Source organism: Rhinatrema bivittatum, chromosome 12 (assembly GCF_901001135.1).
Source record: "Rhinatrema bivittatum chromosome 12, aRhiBiv1.1, whole genome shotgun sequence".
NCBI classification, from domain to species: Eukaryota; Metazoa; Chordata; class Amphibia; order Gymnophiona; family Rhinatrematidae; genus Rhinatrema; species Rhinatrema bivittatum.
Genome location: NC_042626.1, coordinates 2,231,482 through 2,258,040, shown reverse-complemented (window position 1 = coordinate 2,258,040; position 26,559 = coordinate 2,231,482). Strand labels below are relative to the sequence as shown.

Below are 26,559 nucleotides of genomic sequence, written 5' to 3'. Positions count from 1 at the left end.
ACCAATAAGGGCTGAATAACACAGTCTGGGTAAAACAAATAAACATGGGTGTAGCTTGCTTATTGCGGCGGTTACTACCCCTACTACCCCTAACTAATCAAGCTTGATATTTCACTTGGTTGCAGCTCCATCACTGCTCTCTACATTAATGGTGGGGGTGGAAGGGAAATAGAACCAAAGAGCTAAGAGAAACAGATAAGTATGAGAGAAAAATGTGAAGCTTGCTGGGCAGACTGGATGGGCCGTTTGGTCTTCTTCTGCCGTCATTTCTATGTTTCTATGTTTCTATGTTTCTATTCCCTAAGTAAACTTGATTAATAGCCGTTAATGGACTTCTCCTCCAAGAACTTATCCAAACCCTCCACCTCAGTCTTCTACCTTCAGGTGCAAGCATTCCCTTGCTGGTTCATTGTTACTTTGCTTATATTTATTGACTTGTTAATTAAAAAGAAACAGGTATTGAGGAGATGGAGAATGCATCACAGGAAGCAGAGTTATGAGAAAGGGCTTCAGTAAACACAGAGGCATCCTTTCCCCTGCCCGCTGTGTTCAGGGCATAGCACTTGTGCTCCATGACTACATCCATGTGAGGACACCAAAGAGGGGATTGGGGAATGACTTCTAACCAAGAATCTTTACTGCCTTCCCTAAAGGAAGAGAATTTTCTCACAGGAACTGTAACAAGAAAAAAAAACAAGAGACAGCTGCATGTCACTGGATTTTATTTAGAGCTGGGGGTCTCATGATGGCAGGGTAGGATACCCCAAAAGCTCCATCATGGCCAGTTACAACAAGTGCAGCTTGTGTCAAAAATCAGCCCATCCTGGCACCTCATGGGATAGGTGTTGTCCTGAGCACACAGGTAAAACCGGTTGCTGTTCTGAGGATTGACGTAAAAGCCATTTGGTTTGCCACTGCAAAAATTTGGGTCAACTACAGAGTCTTCAGTAGGAGGAGTCTGTGGAGGAGGAGTCAGAGTTGGAGGAGGAGTCAGAGTAGGAGGAGGAGGAGTCGGAGTTACGCTGTCAGGGCAACTTGTATCTGAACCTAAAAACAATCACAGAAAAGAGTGAGCAACCCTCCTGCCATCTGCAGAGCATGGCAGTTGCACTTTGCATGTTAATTCCTGTCCTGTCACAGCCATGGAATCAGCAGGCGGATAACAAATGTTTTAGGGAGCTCCATGGGACAAACTAAAACACTGCAGATTATTCCTGTGCATTTCAAGGGATGCATGGACCATACTTATGAAACAGAAAATGAATTCCAGTAAAAAGATTGATACAAATGTTCACTGTGCACAGTGTCATTCTGTTGGGGTAATTTAACACATTTTATAGGCTTGCTCCATGATTTTTCATGTCTGAAACAAAGTAAAATGGAATAACTTTAATTGAAAATATGTTTAGTATGGTTATTGCTAGACGTCAAGGATTTTTATTTTTTTGTTTGCTGCATCTACAATACAGGATAATTAAAAAGATGTTTCTAATAGGCTGCAAAGTTATCCTGTCACCAGCCGTGAAGGAATGATTTGCTGTGTCGGGCGAGATGATGGAGACAGGGCTCTTTGGCTGATATAAAGGGAATGCTGTGGGAACCTGGAAAGGTGACAGTCATAGCTATTTCTTTATTTAATGAATAGTTGTGATATCGTCATTCCCACGAATAATAGAAGGGAGCAGAGATTTGCGGGTTTCTCTCTTCGTTATACTGCAAGGTGGGGTTTGTGCATGTAAAATCGGCCTTTGTGTGTGCCAAGCAATGTGCAGGAAAGAAGTCATTGCAGAGCATTCAGGGCCAGGACTGGAAAGCGTGAGCACCCACGCAGGCAGATTTTATAAACAGAGCGCATGGATGCATGCTGTACACCTGTTAATTAAATCTGACTTCTCGTTTGCAGTTTTTGGGTGTGCGGTGGGGGTGAGCTGGTGAAGATCTGGGTCAACATGTGGAGGTCTCGGCGAGCTGGTGCTTGGAAGTACATACAGATGTCAGTATTTTTATAAGCAAGATAAGTGCTTATCTCAACCAACCTAATAAAATACCTGCCACCGTGCATAAACCGAGCTTTATTACATGCCCATGCTACATTCATTCAATGAGTAAAATTCATGGCTGTACTTTATAAAATACATGCATAAACTGTGTGCATTGCTGCTTTAAAAAAGACAAACACACACAAACTAAGTGTTTTCCTCCATTTAGGCTTTTGACAGAGATGTTTAATGAAGTCCTGATAGATGCCAGTATACCCAGTACAATGTGGCAAACATTATAGTTATTCCCAAGGATAGGAACGAAGCTCCTCTTCCAAGCCTTACTGAATAATGATGTTAAGATATCAATGAAGAGCTTGGGGAATACTCTCAAAGATTTACCACAGCTGATTCCCAAAAATCAAAAGAGCGTTGCAACAGAGGGGCAAGGTTCCCATAACGTGAGAAGAACTATAATACACGAGGCCAAAGTCAGCCAAGCAGACAATAGATGGGAGAAAGCATTTGATTGTGTGGAGTGGGGATACCTTACCTATTTCATAGTCTAGAAAAGTTTGGATTTGGGGGGAAATTATAAAAAATGTGTTAGCACCTAAGGCCCAAGTCAGGGTCAATGGAGAGATTTCTGACCTTTTCATTTAAGTTAGGCGGACAAGGCAAGGCCGTCCCCCATCCCCAATGCTTTTTGCATAGATGCGTGAGTCACACGTAGCTAAGAGCAGGGCAGATGCTAACATGGAGCATAAACTTGGGCTTTTTGCAGATGACATAATGCTATATATTGGAGATCCAATTACCTATCTACAAGTTAGTGTGCAGACAATTTGGGGTATTTGGCAGCTTTTCAGGTTATAAGGCAAATATAACCAAAACAAAAATTCTGGGAATTAGTACTAGCACTAAGTCAGAAGTAACCATATGTCCCTTGAAATGGTCCCAGGGAGTAATACATATTTAGGAATAAAACATGGGAATAGATTATATTCTCAAACTATGTTCCTCTTTTGGATAAAATAAAACAGATTCCATCTCTTGGCTTGGGAAAATGAATATCCTGCCTGGAATTGTATTTCTTTTATATTCTGATGGTGGAATTTTTCTGCTTTAAACTCAGCACAGGCCTAAAGTCTCTCTAAGCTTAGTGTTCTCTTCTAGAGACCGGGATGGGTGGGTCTTCCTAATTTTCAGCTTTACCAAAAAGCTATACATCTAAAGAGTAAGAATCTGGAAGATAAACGCTGGATAAATAGAGGGCAAGAAAAATGATAAAGGGGATGGAGCAGCTCCCCTATGATGAGGGATTAAACAGGTTAGGGTTTTTCAGCTTGGAGAAGAGACGACTGACAGGGATATGACAGAACTTTATAAAATCATGAGTGGAACAGGTAAATAAAAGACAATTTACTCTTTCAAATAATAATAAAATAAGGAGACACTCTATAAAACTAACCACCAGATTCAAAACAAATCATAGAAAAAAGTTTTCCTCTTGTACCGCACTATCAAGCTGTGCAATCTGTTGCCAGAAGACGTGGTCAAGGTGATTAGCATAGCAGAGTTTAAAGCGGATTTGGACAAGTTCCTAGAGGAAAAGTCCATAAAATAATATTAGCCAGGTAGACTACAGAAAGTCATTCTTATCCCTGGGAGTGAGCAACAAGAAATAGATCTACTCAAATAATGATTTTATTTATGAAACTGTAACCGAACTTTATTGGCACCCGTTAGAATGTACGATATCCTATATTTACTTACCTTAGTCTATGTACCTATTTGTAAACCGTTGCGATGGTATATAACTTAACGACGGTATAGAAAAGTTTTTAAATAAATAAATACATAAATACTTTATGGGATGTGTTGGCTACTTGCGATCTGGACTGGTCACTGTCAGAGACAGGATGTTGAGCTGAATGGACCAGGGTCTGACCCAGTATGGCACTTATTATGTTCCTAGAAGAATTAGACCATGGAGAATGGGTATTCGTAAAGTGCAAAACTATAACTGGAAGAAACAACTGGATAAGAAGGAGTTAACCTTCTATTCCTCGGCCATTGTCCTCTTCATGGGATAACCCTGACTTCCCAGAGCATTTCACTAGAAGTAACTGCCCTAACTAGTACAATCTCGGGAAGCACACTGTTAGATGTTCAAGGAAGGAGAGATTTTATCTATCCATTGAATTAACAGCTGAGAGAGCACAATGACGATTTTGAAATGTACACCTAAAAGGATTTTGGGAAAACGTAGTAGGGAACTCACAGATATTGAAAAGCTGGTATTAGACTTGTACCAAGCAAAGGTCTTATCTCAAAAGAAGGGTGAAAAATCAATGGGTGAAAGAAATTGGTGATGAGATCCCACAAAATAGTTGTTTACAAATTATCTGTAGAATTAATAAAGATAATTCAATTTGTCTTACCAATCAATAAAACAGACAGAAATTGTGTGCCACTGGTATTATTTGCCTGATAAACTGAAGAAGATGGGTCTTCCTGGACAGGATTGATGTTGGCAGGTTTGTGGAGGAATACATGTCCCAAAATACAGACAAAGATCTGAAATTCTTTCATGAATTTTACCACTTTAGTAGGATACGTCTGCCACTAGACCCTTTCACTGTCCTTCTAGGGTATTGGGTGGGGTTTCTTCCAGTACAAGGAAAGGAATAACTTTAAATATGTATTTATTTTATTTATTTATTTATGTTGGTGGCTGCCCAACAAAATATAGCTTGCCACTGCAAATAATCATCTACTCCTTCAATTTTCTCCTGGCTGCGGTTATTTTGGCACATCTATACACTGGAAACTCCCTTCCAAATTACAGATTTCTAATGTAATATACCTAAGATATGAGAACTTTTTATTTCACAAGTGGGCTCCCTGTTTGTTACTATGGAAGTAATGTATGTCCCGTGAATAAGGATGATTGTTATTCTCTTCTTTCTTGTTACCGCACGCACCGTGACGCAAGTAATGTATGTCCCGTGAATAAGGATTATCGTTATTCTCTTCTTACTTGTTACCGCGCGCACCGTGACGCAAGTAACGTATGTCCCGTGAATAAGGATTATCGTTATTCTCTTCTTTCTTGTTACCCGCGCGCACCGTGACGCAAGTAACGTATGTCCCGTGAATAAGGATTATCGTTATTCTCTTCTTTCTTGTTACCGCGCGCACCGTGACGCAAGTAACGTATGTCCCGTGAATAAGGATTATCGTTATTCTCTTCTTTCTTGTTACCGCGCGCACCCGTGACGCAAGTAACTTATGTCCCGTGAATAAGGATTATCGTTATTCTCTTCTTTCTTGTTACCGCGCGCACCGTGACGCAAGTAACTTATGTCCTGTGAATAAGGATTATCGTTATTCTCTTCTTTCTTGTTACCGCGCGCACCGTGACGCAAGTAACGTATGTCCCGTGAATAAGGATTATCGTTATTCTCTTCTTTCTTGTTACCGCGCGCACCGTGACGCAAGTAACGTATGTCCCGTGAATAAGGATTATCGTTATTCTCTTCTTGCATGTTACCGCGCGCACCGTGACGCAAGTAACGTATGTCCCGTGAATAAGGATTATCGTTATTCTCTTCTTGCATGTTACCGCGCGCACCGTGACGCAAGTAACGTATGTCCCGTGAATAAGGATTATCGTTATTCTCTTCTTTCTTGTTACCGCGCGCACCGTGACGCAAGTAACGTATGTCCCGTGAATAAGGATTATCGTTATTCTCTTCTTTCTTGTTACCGCGCGCACCGTGACGCAAGTAACGTATGTCCCGTGAATAAGGATTATCGTTATTCTCTTCTTTCTTGTTACCGCGCGCACCGTGACGCAAGTAACGTATGTCCCGTGAATAAGGATTATCGTTATTCTCTTCTTCTTGTTACCGCGCGCACCGTGACGCAAGTAACGTATGTCCCGTGAATAAGGATTATCGTTATTCTCTTCTTTCTTGTTACCGCGCGCACCGTGACGCAAGTAACGTATGTCCCGTGAATAAGGATTATCGTTATTCTCTTCTTTCTTGTTACCGCGCGCACCGTGACGCAAGTAACGTATGTCCCGTGAATAAGGATTATCGTTATTCTCTTCTTTCTTGTTACCGCGCGCACCGTGACGCAAGTAATGTATGTCCCGTGAATAAGGATTATCGTTATTCTCTTCTTTCTTGTTACTGCGTGCACCGTGACGCAAGTAATGTTTGTCCCGTGAGGTACTTGGATTATGCTAACCTGTGTGTGATTTCAGGAGCATGCAGAGAGGTACTCGAGCTATGCTAACCTCTGAATGATTTTGGGAGCTTGCAGAGGAGCATTTGGGGTTCACTAACCTGTGTGTCATTTTATAGCCCATTATTTGTGAGGAGGACACTCGAGACACAACATCCCATGTTTGATTTTTTGCCCCATTACCTGCAAGGAGAGCCTTCAGTTGGCTTATTAAAGGATATTTTCCTTCACCACAAAAGAACCCACTGAAGTCATCCAGGTCAATAGCCCAAACCATGGCACCTCCAAATTTATGTTCCTTCAAGAATTTCACCTGTACAGTGGGGATAAACAGAGGGACGGTAACTTTAAAACTAGCATATGGGCACCTATACATGTGTATATGGGCATGCGAGCACATGTATACTAGAGTTTTAAATGGTGCAAACAGTTGCTCGCGTATGATTTAAAATACATTTCCTGCACATATGTGTGCTCCTAATTTTAAGCAGTCAACTCGAGCAAATGTATTTCTCAGCATTCAAACAGGTTAATCCACGACCAGTGGGTTATGACATTAGCTCGCCAGTATTTTCTGTCTCCAGCAGATAGTGGACATGCATCTTCCTACTGGGAATTGCTTGTTTTTAAAAAAATAAATAAAAGAAGGAGAAAGAGAAGGATTAATCCACTTTCCCACCCTTAGCTGCCGGTTTGTAGTTCTGTTGTCCTCCTGAGTGGCTGCCTTCCGGGGGTAACTGGTAAGTGTCACTTTCAGGCCCTAGATTAGTGATGTTACACTCTTTGGCTGAGCTCAATGTTTCCTGTTGCTGAGTGCTTGAGTAGTTGTCTGTTAATGGTTATAATCAGGTATTGTTAGTTTGCCCACAGTGGCTTTTGCAGAGAATACTGGTGGGCTGATGTCCGTGCAGGGCTATATATTAGAGATGTGAATCGTGTCCTCGATCGTCTTAACGATCGATTTCGGCTGGGAGGGGGAGGGAATCGTATTGTTGCCGTTTGGGTGTGTAAAGTATCGTGAAAATCGTTAAAATCGTGAGCCGGCACACTAAAACCCCCTAAAACCCACCCCGACCCTTTAAATTAAATCCCCCACCCTCCCGAACCCCCCCCCCCCCCCCAATGCTTTAAATTACCTGGGGATCCAGCAGCGGTCCGGAACGGCGGCGGTCTTATTTCTTGCTCTACTTAATTTTTTCCCTAATATATTTCATTAGCTTAGCTCCAGCTGAGTTTGCCCAAAGGTGGCTAACTGCACTGTTTGTGTAAGACAGGTTTATCCAACTCCCGTGTCCCGCTTCTCTTAAGGAAATCAAAGCTGCATCTGTGCTTTAAATTACCTGGGGATCCAGCGACGGTCCGGAACGGCGGCGGTCCAGAACAGCCTCCTGCAATTGAATCGTGTTGTCTTCAGCCGGCGCCATTTTCCAAAATGGCGGCGCAAAATGGCGGCGGCCATAGACCAACACGATTCGACTGCAGGAGGTCATTCCGGACCCCCGCTGGACTTTTGGCAAGTCTTGTGGGGGTCAGGAGGCCCCCCAAGCTGGCCAAAAGTTCCTGGGGGTCCAGCGGGGGTCCGGGAGCGATTTCCTGCCGCGAATCGTTTTCCTTACGGAAAATGGCGCCGGCCATACGCGTATGGCCGGCGCCATTTTCTGTACGGAAAATGGCGCCGGCAGGAGATCGACTGCAGGAGTTCGTTCAGCGGGGGTTCCGGACCGCCGCTGAACGACCTCCTGCAGTCGATCTCCTGCCGGCGCCATTTTCCGTACGGAAACGATTCGCGGCAGGAAATCGCTCCCGGACCCCCGCTGGACCCCCATGAACTTTTGGCCAGCTTGGGGGGGCCTCCTGATCCCCACAAGACTTGCCAAAAGTCCAGCGGGGGTCCGGAACGACCTCCTGCAGTCGAATCGTGTTGGTCTATGGCCGCCGCCATTTTGCGCCGCCATTTTGGAAAATGGCGCCGGCTGAAGACAACACGATTCAATTGAGGGGGCCGTTCCGGACCGCCGCCGTTCCAGACCGCCGCTGGATCCCCAGGTAATTTAAAGCATTTGGGGGGGGGGGTTCGGGAGGGTGGGGGATTTAATTTAAAGGGTCGGGGGTGGGTTTTAGGGGGTTTTAGTGTGCCGGTTTTCCTGCCCTCCCCCTTCCCCCGATTTACGATTTTTTGACGATAAATCGGGGGAATTGGTATTGTATCGTGGCCCTAACAATTTTTGACAATTTAAAATATATCGGACGATATTTTAAATCGTCAAAAAACGATTCACATCCCTACTATATATATATATATACCGGGATGTTAGCTTTGCTCTGTCTCCATCTGCTGGTAGAGCTGCATAAACCACTGGTCATGGATTAAACTGTCTTCATTAGAGAAAAGGAAATTATCAGTAGTAATTTCTCATTTTGCAAATCTTTCTTAGGACTTTGTTGGCTTTAACATGCACAGGTAAGTGGACTTTAAAACATTTCCAGTTTTACATATTAGTCCAAGAGTTTGCCCAGTCAACCAGACCCCTTTGCAGCCTGCACTCAGACCCCTCACCCAGTCATTTTAGCCCTAAACAGACTTCCACCTCATCAAGAGCAGAAGTAGCCATGCAGGGCTAACAGTCTGCTGCGCTACAGGCACCGGATTTAAAATTCGGATTTATGCGTGGAAATTGCCCCGGCCCAGAATGCCCCGACAAGCCTCAATTCGTCCCCTTTTTATTTTACTCCCGTACATGTATATACGCACATAATTCGTCCCCTTTTTATTTTACTCCCGTACGTGTACATACGCACATAATTCGTCCCCTTTTTATTTTACTCCCGTACGTGAATATACGCACATAATTCGTCCCCTTTTTATTTTACTCCCATACGTGTACATACGCACGTAACTCGTCCCCTTTTTATTTTACTCCCGTACGTGAATATACGCACATAATTCGTCCCCTTTTTATTTTACTCCCGTACGTGAATATACGCACGTAACTCGTCCCCTTTTTATTTTACTCCCATACGTGTACATACGCACATAATTCGTCCCCTTTTTATTTTACTCCCATACGTGTACATACGCACGTAACTCGTCCCCTTTTTATTTTACTCCCATATGTGTACATACGCACGTAACTCGTCCCCTTTTTATTTTACTCCCGCACGTGTACATACGCACGTAACTCGTCCCCTTTTTATTTTACTCCCGCACGTGTACATACGCACGTAACTCGTCCCCTTTTTATTTTACTCCCGCACGTGTACATACGCACGTAACTCGTCCCCTTTTTATTTTACTCCCGCACGTGTACATACGCACGTAACTCGTCCCCTTTTTATTTTACTCCCGCACGTGTACATACGCACGTAACTCGTCCCCTTTTTATTTTACTCCCTCACGTGTACATACGCACGTAACTCGTCCCCTTTTTATTTTACTCCCGCACGTGTACATACGCACGTAATTCGTCCCCTTTTTATTTTACTCCCATACGTGTACATACGCACGTAATTCGTCCCCTTTTTATTTTACTCCCGTACGTGTACATACGCACGTAACTCGTCCCCTTTTTATTTTACTCCCGTACGTGTACATACGCACGTAACTCGTCCCCTTTTTATTTTACTCCCGCACGTGTACATACGCACGTAACTCGACCCCTTTTTATTTTACTCCCGCACGTGTACATACGCACGTAACTCGTCCCCTTTTTATTTTACTCCCGTACGTGTACATACGCACGTAACTCGTCCCCTTTTTATTTTACTCCCGTACGTGTACATACGCACGTAATTCGTCCCCTTTTATTTTACTCCCGTACGTGTACATACGCACATAATTCCTCCCCTTTTTATTTTACTCCCGTACGTGTATATACGCACATAATTTGCGGGTTTTAAAATCTGCGTTGCTCACAGTCGGCCCAGATTCTCACTTATATTGGGTTTTTTAAATTCACCCCTTAGTATGAACCCTGAGATGCCTGAAGTCCCTGCCCAGAGGGTTTATCTTTATGGCAGCAGGATGTCTTTAAGGATAAAAAAGCGACCTGGAGTACTTCCTTCTATTCCTCCTTGACCCTCCCTGACTCCCAACCACTCAGATCCAGGCCTGCTCATCTCAGTCACCTCCTCTTCCTCTCACAAATTTGAGAAGAAATGACCTGCAGTCTCTGAAAAGTTAATTACCATATCACTTTAGGATTATTCTCATGTGGTTCAATGAAGGGCGACAGAATCTCATTCTCTACAGGACTGAGAGCAACATAAAGAAATCTAAAAAGGGGGTCCTGAAAAATTAGCAACTGAACAGAAAAGGGAAGATGGTGCAGGCAGAGCAGGAGATGCTGAGGCTGTAAAGTTTGCTTTGAGACTCCTCGGGTAATTGAGCCAGTACAGACTTGCATTCTGGCGTAAAAGGTTTAACCATCTCTTCACAGGGCACAAAGACCGCCTCTATACTTGGGCGTAGGCAATGCCTCTTCCACCGGCTTGCATGCGTGTACTTTCACGTGCACTGAGCCCTGGTGGGGTTTTATGCATATAAATGACACGAGCAGGTTTCAAAGAAGGACTCACCTTGCACTTGTAGCTCTGGATATTGTCGAATCCAACCCACTCGTTTCCCTTGTAGGCATAGGGAACCTTCTGGTCATCAATCCATTGAACTGTGGCTCCTGATAAGAATGTGCATATCTGCCAGACATAGGAATTGTCAACACTTGTATAAAAAGCAAAAGACAGCCCTAGCCTGACTTGTTTGGATTTTGCTCACACCTTTTCCCTGGTAGCTCAAGGCAAGCTGCATTCAGGAATCACCTCAGCAAAACACGAACATCGAGCTGTAAGTGCTGGAAAAGACGGTTACCTCGAAATAGGCCCAGAATCCAGCCTCCCGGGTGTAAGGCCCAGAAGAGCCAGCCCCAGAGGCCGGGGCACCAACATTTGTGTTGGAGGTAGTGAGTCGAAAGGTTCTTCCATAGGTTGGAAAGCCCATGAGCAGCTTCTCAGCTGGGACACCATTATCCCTCCAGTATTTCATCGCAAACGCCTGCAGAGACAGCAAAGACAACTTCCCAGTCAGTGACTACCACACACAGAGAACTGCGTAATCGCAGAAAATCCTAGCCATGGCCTTACACTGTTGAAATAGATGAAGTCGCCCTTGTCAGCGGATCCTTGGTAAAGTGGGCTGTTATGTCCCGTGAATGTGTCCCAGCCTCCGTGGAAGTCATAGGTCATCACGCTGATGAAGTCTAACGTTCTTAAACAGAGAAGCCACAATGAATTTCAAAGTTACCGCTAAATAAATGCCCTGAGAAGATGAAGGGAGCTCAGCACTCCTGTGTTTTTCTGCTGAAAGGTGTCTGCAGGATCCCTCCCTCGGGAAAGGCTGACAGGCATCCGGGAGAATGAGGACGTCATCAGTAAAATGCTTATTGCGATGTCAAAGATGGGGAAGATGAAATTCTACCACAAGATGGCAGCTGGACTCAGATTGCCACAGCCACTACACCCTGCACCCCAACTCCAGAAGAAAGAAATAGAGATAGGCTAGAGACATTGAAATACCTCCAAGGAAAAAATACCCAGGAGACCAGCCTCGCTTAATGGAAATGAAGGGTCATGGGCTGAGGGGGACTCGGGAGTAATTATTTCTTTACAAAAGGAGTGGCAGATGCATGGAACGGCCTCCCTATAGAGGTGGTGGAGATGAGGACAGTATGAGAATGCAATAAAACCTGGGACAAGCAGAGAGGACCTCTGTACAACTGCGCAGGAGATGTGGAAGGGCCTATGGTCTTTATGTTTCTGTACAGGCGTATTGGATCCATTTTATATAGAATGGCGGTCACCCACCACCCAAGGAAGCAACGCAGTGCCAGAACTAGCACCAGAAGAAACATGGGGAGAAGCAATTCCACCAGTGGAAATCCCATGCCGGCAGAGTGTCAGGCACCTAAGAGCACAACGGCATGCTCAGGCGTCTCCTGGCGTTGGTATAAATATTTCAGAAATGGGAGATCCCAGTGCTCACTGCATTACAGAGTCTCTGTACTTACTTTCCAATCTTTGCAATTTCATACCCAGCATCGATTGTCCCTTTGCCGGCAGACACTGCAGCTGTAACCAAAAGTCTTGAGCGTCCAGTGGTTTTAGCTTCTGCCTCGAATGCAGCTAACATCTCCTGGAAAAGGGAAGACAGTCGATGTGCAGGAGCCTAGACACCAGGTTTCAGAACCTTAACAAATCTTACAGAGGTTATTCCTGTCCATGCTTCAAAGATATATCCCAGTATGACCGCTTATAGGATGAATGCCATCATCTTGGGTAGATGAGCATGCTAAACCCCCCCAGCACCCTTCTCTTCCTGCGCTGAACCACAAAGGCTAGCAGGACTGCTGACCGTGTCCAACCCCCTATATCCCTATGGCCTTTCTGGATGGTGCCTCACTATCACCACCTGCTGCATCGACATGGCCTGCAGCTCGATGGACCTGTCCTGGCTTTCCCTCTGTCCTGTGGCTGCCAGTCATAGGCCGTGTCCAACCCCCTATATCCCTATGGCCTTTCTGGATGGTGCCTCACTATCACCACCTGCTGCATCGACATGGCCTGCAGCTCGATGGACCTGTCCTGGCTTTCCCTCTGTCCTGTGGCTGCCAGTCATAGGCCGTGTCCAACCCCCTATATCCCTATGGCCTTTCTGGATGGTGCCTCACTATCACCACCTGCTGCATCGACATGGCTTGCAGCTCGATGGACCTGCCCTGGCTTTCCCTCTGTCCTGTGGCTGCCAGTCATAGGCCGTGTCCATTTTAAGATTTGCTGGGGATGTTCCCTGTCTCTAGCCTTCTTATGCCTTAGGAACCAGGGCAGGAGCTTAGACTGAAATGAGCGCCTTGCTCCTTACCACAGGCAGAAAGAATGAATGTCTTCAGCTGCTTACGCTTTTCCACTTCCCAGCCAAGTCAGATTATTTTATGAATCCATTTCTTATCCTAAGGATCTACATTTCTTTCTATTTTTAATAATTAATATTTCATTCAATGACAAGAAATATAACAAAATGCAAGGATGCGTATAATTACAATACACAATTAAGTAGCCAAAGAGGGTTATAGTCTGTTACATCTTCGGTTCCCTCCGCATTTCAAAATTGAGATTTACTTTCCACAAGACTGTTTTCAAAGTTTAAACATTCCCTCCCCCTCCCAATCCTAATCACTAATATGTGCCCCAGAAGGAGCACGAGGCTGTGCAAATCATTATATCACAGATAGATGCCCGCTGACAAACCTCTAGTCTCAGGAAGAACTAACCCAGATTACTTTTAACTTTCAACCAGCCTTGAAATCTCTTCCTAGTGCAGTGAGTTTTTCCAGGTAATAAATCCATTTCAATCTTCCAATTACAGCAGATAAGTGGAGTGCCTGTTTATTTTCCCAGCCCTTCCCCTACAATTAATCTGCACAGATCTGATAAACTGGCCATTAGTAAACTGAATCTCTTCATTGCTTTCCAGTCATTGGTGTTGGTTATCTTTTGCTGGCTGTTTTCATATGTATCTTACTTTTATTTATACTGAAATGTTTGGGTTTAGCTTGCTGCTGTTTTTTTCTTGTCATGCTCATTACTTTACCAGTACTGAATACTGTAAATCAGAATCTTTCTGCACATTTGCTAGAAAAGCAATCTGGAAAGGGAATAAACGATACTGGTGTTGCTTCCGCTGCCTGATCACCTGTGTGCAACCAAGGCCCATCTTCTCCTGGGCTTTCTGGAAGCGTCTTCACCACCCATTCTGGGAGGCGATTCCATGCATCCACCACCCTTTCCATGAGAGAAGATTTCCTGAATCTACCCCCTTCCTTATTTAGCAGTCTTATAGACTGCCTTTCCCTTATTCTGGGCATCACCGAAACGTGAGTGTCCCCACTGCTCCTCTCAGGTCCTAGGCCTGTATGAAAGATTGAGAAGGTATGAAGACCCCAGCTTCGCTCCTAAACACATGCCCTGAACTTCTACCAAATGCGTGTGCAGCTGCTGTATGATAACACGCTTATTGTGTAAGAGATCAATAAGATCAACTCTGCATGAACCTGGATGATTCTGTTGGTCTCAATCTGTAGGAAACGACCTCCTTTATAGCACAAGAAGAGGGCCTCATGGCTCCACTCTCACATCTTCTAGATATGTTCTGCGTCCTCACCTCAGTTAAGGTGGTGAAGCGCTGCTTATCCTCAGGGGGGCTTCCTCTCGATCCCGGGTATTCAAAGTCCAGGTCAATCCCATCAAACTCGTACTTCCGTAGGTATTCAATCACCGAGTCAATAAAGATTTTGCGCGTAGCAGCACTGGAAACCATAGCAGTGAACCTGAAGAAGATCCTGGACAGTTACTGAGAGCTCGCATAGCGAGGCAGTCACAAGCAGCATCTGCTCGCCAGCCTCCCCCCTCCCTGGGATCGTCCTCAGCATTAATTTAAGGAAAACTCTTACTTGGCAGTGCCGAAGTTCCATCCTCCAATGGCCAGCAGTGTCAGCAGCTGTTTGTTTCTGTGAGAGAGAAAACAGTTCTGCGTAAACTGCAGTCTTTAGCAAGATATGAACCAAGCTGGAAAGTCTTTTATTGCTAGTAGAGCACGTTCGGTCCTGCAGGTTTATTCTGCTGCCTCCTCAGAATAAATTCCAGCCAGAGGTGCCCTAGGTGACCCTTCAGTTATACACTCCTGGCCCCCAACTTACCTCCAGCACAGCGCTCCCTCCTAGGGCAACAGTGGCTCCAATACACCTCACCCGCCTTCTGGTGGCAGTGGCCCCAGCACATACGATGGAGAGGGGCAGTGGCTCCAGCACATACGATGGAGAGGGGCAGTGGCTCCAGCACAATGCTCCCTCATAAGGGGGGAGGGGCAGTGGCTCTAGCACATACAATGGAGAGGGGCAGTGGCTCCAGCACAATGCTTCCTCATAAGGGGGGGAGGGGCAGTGGCTCTAGCACTTATGATGGAGAGGGGCAGTGGCTTCAGCACAATGCTCCCTCATAAGAGGGGGGGGGGCAGTGGCTCTAGCACATACGATGGAGAGGGGCAGTGGCTCAAGCACAATGCTCCCTCATAAGGGGGGAGGGGCAGTGGCTCTAGCACATACAATGGAGAGGGGCAGTGGCTTCAGCACATATGATGGAGAGGGGCAGTGGCTCAAGCACAATGCTCCCTCATAAGGGGGGAGGGGCAGTGGCTCTAGCACATACGATGGAGAGGGGCAGTGGCTTCAGCACATACGATGGAGAGGGGCAGTGGCTCCAGCACAATGCTTCCTCATAAGGGGGGAGGGGCAGTGGCTCTAGCACATACGATGGAGAGGGGCAGTGGCTTCAGCACATACGATGGAGAGGGGCAGTGGCTCAAGCACAATGCTCCCTCATAAGGGGGGAGGGGCAGTGACTCTAGCACATACGATGGAGAGGGGCAGTGGCTTCAGCACATACGATGGAGAGGGGCAGTGGCTCCAGCACAATGCTCCCTCATAAGGGGGGGAGGGGCAGTGGCTCTAGCACATATGATGGAGAGGGGCAGTGGCTCCAGCACTGGGCTCCCCTCGTTGGTGGTACTGGCTCTGGCACAGCTCTCCTCGGCCTTGTACTGGCAGGATTTTGCCGCCCCCGCCTATTTTCCTAATGGAAGCACCAACCCTGGCTCTTGCCACAGTCAACTCCACCCTCTTAGCTCTCCTGCAACAATAGGAGGAAAAGTGAACAGAAGTGCAAAGAGGTTTAGTGGTGCCAGGCAGGCGTCTCACCTGCTTCCTTACCTCAGTCACAGATCAGTTTTCTAAGACGGACTTCAGTTCCTACATTTTAGGACTCTAACGAAAGGCACATTCTCGGTTTTAGGATAAAAATTCTCTTAGCTTAGGAACCTAACAAGGAGGTCAATTTTCAAAGGATTTAGGCTCCTACATTGACCCTTCTGAAAATCTTCTATGGCTGAGTCCCTAAATGTAGGAGCCCAGAAAGTGGCCACAGGGGTGGTGTTAGGAGCCTAAATCCAGGCCTCAATGCATGGCGCTAACTTTTAGGCTTCTAAATTTGTGTGAATTTTCATCTGAAAACTTAGGCACCGAATGTAGGAGCTCAGGGTTTTTTTTAAATATTAGGCTCGAGGTGCCTACATTTATGGACCCAGCACTGCTCACTCTTTCAGCTCCTAAATTCAGGGGCTCAATAGTGGGAAACTCATTTAGGAAATTAGGTAGCGAGATCATTTGAATCCCTACTTCTCTGTGAGCATTTTCAGGGACATGAGCAAGGATTGGCCGAGCAAGCAGTCTCGCTGCTGGGATTTCACCCCATGGCCCCTTCCACAGCTCCAAAGGCTCAACGTTACTGTAAGGTGGAGGGGCAGCCACCCCTAACCACTGCGGGCTTCCAGCAGAAGCAGGGGACTTCACGGGAATATTTCTTAAGCTCATGTTTCGTAGGGCTGTGAACTCACAAGACCCCCTCACCCGTACTGGCTCTTTAGCCATTGGGACGGCCCTAAGAAAAAGGAATTACGAGCTGGAAGAAAATGGTTAACAGTCATTGCACAACTGCTGCAGCCTGGTTAGAAATCACCCAAAATATCTGACAGTAGAAAGCACAGTATACGACTTTCCAAGGGGGAGATTTTCACAAGGATTTATGTGCACCAACGCCAGTTTAAACCAGATTTTACGGGCAAGCAGGGGAGAAGACAGAGCTGCAGGGGGTGAATGTTCCTGCAGAAAGTTACATCCTGCCTGGGGTCTGCCCATGCACTGGGGACACCTGGAAATTCTCAAGCTTAATCTGGAGTTCGGTCATGCAGATTTAGCTATACATGGGTTACAAAAAATTAGCCAATTTAGTCACTGAAGGCTACTGACTGCTTTTTTAGGTCATTAATCTGCTTGTAGAGGACATCATCGTTCCACTCATAGGGTGCGATCTTGTGGTCGTTCATGGTGGCGAAAGCATACATCAGGTGGGTGCACAGGTTCGGGTCCACGTTTGCTGGCATATATTTGGCTGGTTCTGGTCTATACTGAGCCCAATTTGTGAAGTAACAGACAAGCTTCAGTGTAGAGCCTGGTAGGGAAGAGCAGAGCCTAAGGTCAATTAGTTAAGTCAATTGCCCATCATAAGGAGATAGAGAGGGACATTCTCGCCGCTCAGCTCTAACTCCAGCCATACCCAAATATTCAGAAAGTGCAGAAGTATGAAAATGAATGACTAAAATCACTCTCCAGCCTTAAGCTTGAACAATTGAATGAGAATTTACCAGCAGGTGACAGAATTTGCAGAAGAAAAACAAAACAAAACAAAAAAATCAGACCAGCAAACAAGGAAAACCAATTGGGAAAAGCAGAGATAAAGTGGGAAATAGAAAGAGTTATTTCCAGAATCAGACGGAGATGAAATCCTGACCCAGGAAGAGCTCAGACCTAAAGACGAGAGACAGTGGACTATGGGTAAGATGGTTCATAGCCTGCATAGAAAAAGCATGGTGACGCCAAGAAATGCTGATTCTGTACCGCAGACCTAGAGACTGTTAGTGTGACATGCTGAGGATACAGAAGGGAATAATAAAGTGACACCCAAAACTGCAAACTTTACAAAACCTCACAGAACCAGAGAATACTGGGATCACAACCCTGAGAGAATTGTGATCCCCTGGGACAGTCCCATTTCATAGAAAAAGCATGGTGACGCCAAGAAATGCTGATTCTGTACCTCAGACCTAGAGACTGTTAGTGTGACATGCTGAGGATACAGAAGGGAATAATAAAGTGACACCCAAAACTGCAAACTTTACAAAACCTTACAGAACCAGAGAATACTGGGATCACAACCCTGAGAGAATTGTGATCCCCTGGGACAGTCCCATTTCATAGAAAAAGCATGGTGACGCCAAGAAATGCTGATTCTGTACCTCAGACCTAGAGACTGTTAGTGTGACATGCTGAGGATACAGAAGGGAATAATAAAGTGACACCTAAAACTGCAAACTTTACAAAACCTCACAGAACCAGAGAATACTGGGATCACAACCCTGAGAGAATTGTGATCCCCTGGGACAGTCCCATTTCATAGAAAAAGCATGGTGACGCCAAGAAATGCTGATTCTGTACCTCAGACCTAGAGACTGTTAGTGTGACATGCTGAGGATACAGAAGGGAATAATAAAGTGACACCGGAAACTGCAAACTTTACAAAACCTCACAGAACCAGAGAATACTGGGATCACAACCCTGAGAGAAATGTGATCCCCTGGGACAATCCCATTCCAAAACTTGATGCAAGAAAACTGGACATTCTGAGAACGTTAAAAACACAAGAACAAAATCAGTGATAGATGTGTCAGTACCAAGTGACTGCTCTATAGAATATATGAAGAAAGAGACAATCCTTGGCAGAACCTAAGACTTGCAACACTGGGTCAGTCCAAGGATCCATCAAGCCTGGTATCCTGTTTCCAATAGTGGCCAATCCAGGTCACAAGTACCTGGCGGGATCCCAAAAGATCAACAGTTCCCATGCTGCTTATCCCAGGACTTCCCCAAGTTCACCTTAATGATTTATGGACTTTTCTTGCAGGAACTTGTCCCATCTACACTAACAGCTTTCACCACATCCTCTGGAAACAAATTCCAGAGCTTAATTATGTGCTGAGCAAAAAAAATATTTTCTCCATTTGCCTTAAATGTATCACTACTAACAGAATTACTGGGCTTAATGGGGAAACCGCCAACATGGTTTTAGCAAAGTGAAGTCCTGCCTTACCAAGCTATTAGAATTCTTTGAAGCTGTAAATAAACATCTGGATTTTCGGAAAGCATTTGATAAAGTCCCAAATAGGAGACTCCTGAAGAAATTAAGCAGTCATAGGATAGGAGGCAGTGACTCGGGGAACTCTCCGGAATTATAAAGGAAAACTCCGGGTGCTACTGCCAAGGCAGGCCTGGAAGCAGAGGTTCTGTGGGCCACGCACTGAGCAGCAGGAAAAAGGAGACCCTCCCGCGATGGAAGGCCCCACATAGGGAAGGAAAGTGAAGGAGATCCCTGGCCCAGAGCAGCTGGAGATGGATTAGGAGGAGGCTGTTCTTGCTGGTGGGCTGAGGTAAGGAGAGACAATGAGAGAGTTGATAAAACAGGGAGGTAGGCGATCTAAAAAAGCCATGGGGGCAACACAAACAATAGACGCCAAGGAATGTCTGTTAAGATGCTTTATTTAGAGACTTGTTAATCCACTACAAAGATTAACGGACATTTCTTGGCATCTATTGTTTGTGTTGCCCCCACAAGAGAATGAGAGAGACAGAGTGTGTGTGAGAGAGAGAAAGGAGACTAAATGAGCATGGGAGTGACGGAGAAGAGTGTGTGTCACATGCATGTGTGTTAGTGTGTGGGTGGACATTGTGTGGAAGAATGAGAGAGACAGTGTGTGAGAGAGAGAAAGGAGACTGAATAAGCATGGGAGTGACGGAGAAGAGTGTGTGTGGGTGGACATTGTGTGGAAGAATGAGAGAGACAGAGTGTGTGAGAGAGAGAAAGGAGACTGAATGAGCATGGGAGTGACGGAGAAGAGTGTGTGTGGGTGGACATTGTGTGGAAGAATGAGAGAAACAGTGTGTGAGAGAGAGAGAGAAAGGAGACTGAATGAGCATGGGAGTGACGGAGAAGAGTGTGTGTCGCATGCATGTGTGTTAGTGTGTGGGTGGACATTGTGTGGAAGAATGAGAGAGACAGTGTGTGAGAGAGAGAAAGGAGACTGAATGAGCATGGGAGTGACGGAGAAGAGTGTGTGTGGGTGGACATTGTGTGGAAGAATGAGAGAGACAGAGTGTGTGAGAGAGAGAGAGAAAGGAGACTGAATGAGCATGGGAGTGACGGAGAAGAGTGTGTGTCGCATGCATGTGTGTTAGTGTGTGGGTGGACATTGTGTGGAAGAATGAGAGAGACTGTGTGAGAGAGAGAAAGGAGACTGAATGAGCATGGGAGTGACAGAGAAGAGTGTGTGTGTGTGGACATTGTGTGGAAGAATGAGAGAGACAGAGTGTGTGAGAGAGAGAGAGAAAGGAGACTGAATGAGCATGGGAGTGACGGAGAAGAGTGTGTGTCGCATGCATGTGTGTTAGTGTGTGGGTGGACATTGTGTGGAAGAATGAGAGAGACAGTGTGTGAGAGAGAGAAAGGAGACTGAATGAGCATGGGAGTGACGGAGAAGAGTGTGTGTCGCATGCATGTGTGTTAGTGTGTGGGTGGACATTGTGTGGAAGAATGAGAAGAGTCAGTGTGTGGCTGAGAATGAGCTTGTGAGTGTGTGAGAGAAAGACGTCTCCCCTCGCTCCAATTCTCCATAATCTCAGGGTGAGTGGAAATATAAACTTCCCAGTATGTGCTTTGGAAAGTGGTTGAAAGATGGGAAACAGAGTCATCCTTCTCAGGGAAGCGTGAATACTGAAGTGCCCCAGAGATCTCTACTGGGATCAGTTTGTTTCACTTATTCATAAATGATCTAGAAAAGCAGCAATGAGCGAGGTGATCAAATTAGAGAACTGGGCAAGGGGATGCATGGAAGGAGAATAATCCCAATTGCAGGTACACGATGCTCCATGTTAGGAGTCTCCACCCTGGAAAAGGTCCTTGGAGTCCTTGTGCACAATACCTTGAAATCTTCAGCTCAGTGTGCGGCGGTCGAAAAAGCAAAGCCAATGTTAGGAATTCTTTGGAAAGGAAGAGAGAATAAAACTGAGACTATCAGAACGCCCATGATCCAGCCATACCTGGGAATAATGTGTGCAAGCCTGGTGGCCAGACCTGAAAAGCGAGATAGCAGAACTAGAAAAGGTACAGGGAAGGGAGCAGAAACGATAAAGGGGATGGAGATTAGAGCCTCTGCAGCCTGGAGAGGGGACGTGATAGAGGTTTAGGAAAGTATTTACATGCCAAATAGCACTAGGCCACTCCATGAAACTGACAGGAAGGAGATTTCCACGCAATGCACAATCAAGCTAAGGTTTGCCCGGGTTTCTGGAGGAGAGGAGAGGTCCAGGAATAATTCCTAGCCAGACAGACTTTGGTTTCTCCACTCTTCCTTGTCAGGGGGAGTAACATGAAACTGACTTTCCTATTGGGAAGTGCTGGCCACTGTGGGAGAGAAGATGCCGGGCTCGATGGACCAGTGGTCTGACCCAGCATTGCATTTCTTATGTTAAGTATCAAGAACTGCAATCAGAGACCAAGGAAATGTGGCAGAGATCCAGAAATAATGCCAATTGTGCTGGGTGTCACTGTCCTGGCATCAACTGGGAAAACTGGGAAATTAAATCCTAATAATTCCAGAAGTAAATTTCAGAGACACAGCATACATGAGAAGATAAGAGCTGACATAAGGGGGCTAGACCGAGGGTCCATCAAGCCCAGTATCCTGTTTCCAACAGCAGGAACCTGGCAGGATCTCAAAAGGTCAATAGATCCCATGCTGCTTATCCCAGAGATAAGCAGCAGGGGATTTCCCCAACTCCAGCTTAATAATGCTTTATGGACTTTTCCTCAGGAACTTGTCCAAACCATTTTTAAACCCAGCTATGCTAACTACTTTCACCACATCCTTTGGCAATGAATTCCAGAGCTTAATTATGCGTTGAGTAAAACCAGTAGCCTGGTTTATGAGTGAGGATCACTCCTGTCATGCATATGAGTAATAGCTAAACGAAATGAAACTAAAACTATCCCATCTAGACATATTACCCCCAAGATATATTCTCACAGACACAAAGGCATTCCTATACACACCCAAGAATATCAAGTCATTCCTATGTGTGCAGATATTCCCACATGCACTCAACACATCAACTGCACACAGAGACAAACACACACAGACTCACTAAGCAGTCCAGGACTCTGACACACACAAACGTCAGGATGTTAGGTTAATAAAGGGATTTCTTACCCAGCTGCAACTGCAGCAAAAAGGCCAAACCTGCAACAGAAAGGAGACCCCTTAGCAGTAAAGCCTCAGCTGCAGATGTTCCCATGCGCTGAGGAAGGTGTGAGAGACTGCGGTGCTGCGAAGCCTGCACTGAGGCGTGAGAGACCGCCGTGCTGCGAAGCCTGCACTGAGGAAGGTGTGAGAGACCGCGGTGCTGTGAAGCCTGCACTGAGGCGTGAGAGACCGTGGTGCTGCGTAGCCTGCACTGAGGCGTGAGAGACCGCGGTGCTGAGAAGCCTGCACTGAGGAAGGTGTGAGAGACCGCGGTGCTGTGAAGCCTGCACTGAGGAAGGTGTGAGAGACTGCGGTGCTGTGAAGCCTGCACTGAGGCATGAGAGACTGTGGTGCTGTGAAGCCTGCACGGAGGTGTGAGAGACTGCGGTGCTGTGAAGCCTGCACTGAGGCGTGAGAGACTGCGGTGCTGTGAAGCCTGCACTGAGGCGTGAGAGACTGCGGTGCTGTGAAGCCTGCACTGAGGCGTGAGAGACTGTGGTGCTGTGAAGCCTGCACTGAGGTGTGAGAGACTGCGGTGCTGTGAAGCCTGCACTGAGGTGTGAGACTGCGGTGCTGTGAAGCCTGCACTGAGGTGTGAGAGACCGCGGTGCTGTGAAGCCTGCACTGAGGCGTGAGAGACTGTGGTGCTGTGAAGCCTGCACTGAGGCGTGAGAGACTGTGGTGCTGTGAAGCCTGCACTGAGGTGTGAGAGACTGTGGTGCTGTGAAGCCTGAATTGAGGCGAGACTGCGGTGCTGTGAAGCCTGCACTGAGGTGTGAGAGACTGCGGTGCTGTGAAGCCTGCACGGAGGTGAGAGACTGCGGTGCTGTGAAGCCTGCACGGAGGTGTGTGAGACTGCGGTGCTGTGAAGCCTGCACTGAGGTGTGAGAGACTGCGGTGCTGTGAAGCCTGCACTGAGGTGAGAGACTGCGGTGCTGTGAAGCCTACACGGAGGTGTGAGAGACTGCGGTGCTGTGAAGCCTACACTGAGGCGTGAGAGACTGCGGTGCTGTGAAGCCTGCATGGAGGTGTGAGACTGCGGTGCTGTGAAGCCTGCACTGAGGTGAGAGACTGCGGTGCTGTGAAGCCTGCATGGAGGTGTGAGACTGCGGTGCTGTGAAGCCTGCACTGAGGTGAGAGACTGCGGTGCTGTGAAGCCTACACGGAGGTGTGAGAGACTGCGGTGCTGTGAAGCCTACACTGAGGCGTGAGAGACTGCGGTGCTGTGAAGCCTGCACTGAGGCGTGAGACTGCGGTGCTGTGAAGCCTGCACGGAGGTGTGAGAGACTGCGGTGCTGTGAAGCCTGCACTGAGGCGTGAGAGACTGCGGTGCTGTGAAGCCTGCACGGAGGTGTGAGAGACTGCGGTGCTGTGAAGCCTGCACTGAGGCGTGAGAGACTGCGGTGCTGTGAAGCCTGCACGGAGGATCCCAAGTTACTCACCCACACACAGCAGCAGCGTCGTCCTCCCCATGGTCCTTCCTCAGGCTCAGCTCAGCCCTGCACCCCTTTTATACAGGGGCAAGACCCTTATCAGTGTGGAAACCTCACACCTGTGCAGGGAGGAAACCTGCCAGAACAGAAAAACAAACTACACAAGAAAAACAGACATTTAAAAAAAAATTAAGGAATGGGAGTAATTTTTCATGAGACTGACAGCTTTACATTGTAATAGAGAAAAACAGAATATCAGACCTGTCAGGCTTACAAAAATGGTTAATGCATTGAGAGGAGACTGGGCATATCCAGTGAATGGATCCCATCTTCCTTGTAAAATCATTTCTTTGTTAATGTGGTGCTGAGTTTTGGGTTATTGTGCGCTCAGCTGTAACCCAACAGACCATAGGCAGAGTAATTAGTGAAATCCAGAAATATTGAGCACACACTGGAGGGAGACAATTCCTGAAGGAAGCCAGAAAAGTCTGCATTGGGACATAACATGGTTCACTTAAGAACATAAGGACCTGCCATACTGGGTCAGACCCAGGGTCCATCAAGCCCAGCATCCTGTTTCCAACAGTGGCCAATCCAGGCCATAAGAACCTGGCAAGTACCCAAAAACTAAGTCTATTCCATGTAACCATTGCTAATGGCAGTGGCTATTCTCTAAGTGAACTTAATAGCAGGTAATGGACTTCTCCTCCAAGAACTTATCCAATCCTTTTTTAAACACAGCTATACTAACTGCACTAACCACATCCTCTGGCAACAAATTCCAGAGTTTAATTGTGCGTTGAGTGAAAAAGAACTTTCTCCGATTAGTTTTAAATGTGCCCCATGCTAACTTCATGGAGTGCCCCCTAGTCTTTCTACTATCCGAAAGAGTAAATAACCGATTCACATTTACCCGTTCTAGACCTCTCATGATTTTAAACACCTCTATCATATTCCCCCTCAGCCGTCTCTTCTCCAAGCTGAAAAGTCCTAACCTCTTTAGTCTTTCCTCATAGGGGAGCTGTTCCATCCCCTTATCATTTTGGTTGCCCTTCTCTGTACCTTCTCCATCGCAATTATATCTTTTTTGAGATGTGGCGACCAGAATTGTACACAGTATTCAAGGTGGGGTCTCACCATGGAGCGATACAGAGGCATTATGACATTTTCCGTTTTATTCACCATTCCCTTCCTAATAATTCCCAACATTCTGTTTGCTTTTTTGACTGCTGCAGCACACTGAGCCGACGATTTCAATGTGTTATCCACTATGACACCTAGATCTCTTTCTTGGGTTGTAGCACCTAATATGGAACCTAACATTGTGTAATTATAGCATGGGTTATTTTTCCCTATATGCATCACCTTGCACTTATCCACATTAAATTTCATCTGCCATTTGGATGCCCAATTTTCCAGTCTCACAAGGTCTTCCTGCAATTTATCACAATCTGCTTGTAATTTAACTACTCTGAACAATTTTGTATCATCTGCAAATCTGATTATCTCACTCGTCGTATTTCTTTCCTTTAGTCGTATTTCTTTCCTTTAGTGATTCACCCAGTACAACATTGAGGCTCGCTTATACTGTATATGTATGGATGGTGCACTGCTCAAAATGTCTAATATCGTATGACCATCATATATATAGAGAGAGATGCCAAGCACACTCATTGCTGGAGTGTTCTCAGACTGACTTAGACTGTGTCCAAACTATAATCATAGGTCATATATATATCTCGATATTTTGAATTTTCGTTTTGCAAGTAAAATTACTTATTAGTGATTCAACCTGTATTAATGCTAAGACTTGCAAAGAGGCACTGACAAGAACAGGAGATGTCTGTTTTTATGATGGCGAAACACTGGAACAGTATCGGGCGGCCATATATCTGAAGCAGTGCCCCCGCTTATGTTCAAGATAGTGCTGGTATCGGTTCTTCACCTTTCGGGTTCACTTCTGCATAGCCTGTGGCAGAAGGGTTTTGGGTGGGTGGATAGCGCTGCACCCGATGCTGTGTCTCGCTCCCCTGCAGAAATGTGTGCTTATTTCCAATATAAAATGTCTTCCGCTCCCTGGCTCAGCTGGACTAGGAATGCTGCAGGAGTAGCGCTCACAGCCCTTTACAAGGGGAGGGCGTCACTTCTAGCCACCATACAACAGCAACACTTGGTGCCAAGATTTAGGGTCCATGGCCACTGGCCCAGGACATCATGGCATCGTCTGGGTAAAGTGAAAATCCCCAGGGAGCTGCAAATGAAGAGCTCTGGAGCCAGATCTTAGTCCTGGTCCTGTCTGAAAACTGCTGGGTGACCCCCCGCCCTGGAAAGAGAAGGAGAGCTTAAAGAGAAGCCGTACAAAACAAGTCAAGGCCGACCGTTTCACCTTCACCTAGCACCTCCCCCGCACACCCCTCCATCAGCTGCTCCTGGAAAGCTGCCATCAGATGATTGCTGCCTTTGGATAAGATTGGAAGGCATTTCGGGGAAGGTGCTGTGTATTCAGAGAAAGGTGCATGTCTGCCCTGGACCGGGCCGCTTCCCAGCCCACTCAATACCGCACAAGCTTTGCTCAAGGCAGAGTTTTTATTATGAACTCAAAAATGCCATTGCAATTTCAGTTTCCTGTGTTTGTATAAAAGATGCGATCCATATATACAGAGGAAAAGTAAAAGCCACATGAATGCTCAGCAACGTAGGTGGAGAGAGGCGCGAGTCCTGAAGGACCAGTCACTTCTTCCTGCGGGGCTTGGGTTTCTTGACAGGGCGCAGGTACGGGTTGTCTATCAGATTCTCTTCTCCGTTTCGGTTTCCTTGCAGGGCAGCGTTCTGCTGCAGGACGGAGACATTTTCCTTCTCTGCTCCAGAATCATCCTGTGGC

At 46.3% G+C, this 26,559-nt stretch overlaps 2 protein-coding genes across 7 annotated transcripts in view; both read right to left on the bottom strand.

Annotated features, from left to right (window-relative positions):
* Positions 1-705: 705 nt before the first annotated feature.
* LOC115073877 (acidic mammalian chitinase-like) overlaps positions 706-26,559 on the bottom strand; it is a 42,200-nt gene continuing 16,346 nt past the window's right edge. The window contains exons 2-12 of the mRNA XM_029572794.1: positions 23,688-23,835; positions 22,213-22,242; positions 17,144-17,345; positions 14,735-14,791; positions 14,446-14,611; positions 12,296-12,420; positions 11,373-11,496; positions 11,101-11,283; positions 10,812-10,928; positions 6,420-6,549; positions 706-1,047 (exon numbers count right to left, since the gene is read on the bottom strand). Of these exons, the coding sequence (XP_029428654.1) occupies positions 776-1,047; positions 6,420-6,549; positions 10,812-10,928; positions 11,101-11,283; positions 11,373-11,496; positions 12,296-12,420; positions 14,446-14,611; positions 14,735-14,791; positions 17,144-17,345; positions 22,213-22,242; positions 23,688-23,718 (1,437 nt within the window). The 5' untranslated portion in view covers positions 23,719-23,835 and the 3' untranslated portion in view covers positions 706-775. The remainder of the gene's footprint in view (positions 1,048-6,419; positions 6,550-10,811; positions 10,929-11,100; positions 11,284-11,372; positions 11,497-12,295; positions 12,421-14,445; positions 14,612-14,734; positions 14,792-17,143; positions 17,346-22,212; positions 22,243-23,687; positions 23,836-26,559) is intronic.
* Positions 26,251-26,559, bottom strand: part of TAF8 (TATA-box binding protein associated factor 8) — a 28,104-nt gene continuing 27,795 nt past the window's right edge. For all 6 annotated transcript variants that reach the window (XM_029572800.1, XM_029572797.1, XM_029572795.1 and 3 more), the window contains one exon: positions 26,251-26,552. In XM_029572800.1, coding sequence (XP_029428660.1) covers positions 26,409-26,552 — 144 coding nt within the window. In that variant the 3' untranslated portion in view covers positions 26,251-26,408. The remainder of the gene's footprint in view (positions 26,553-26,559) is intronic.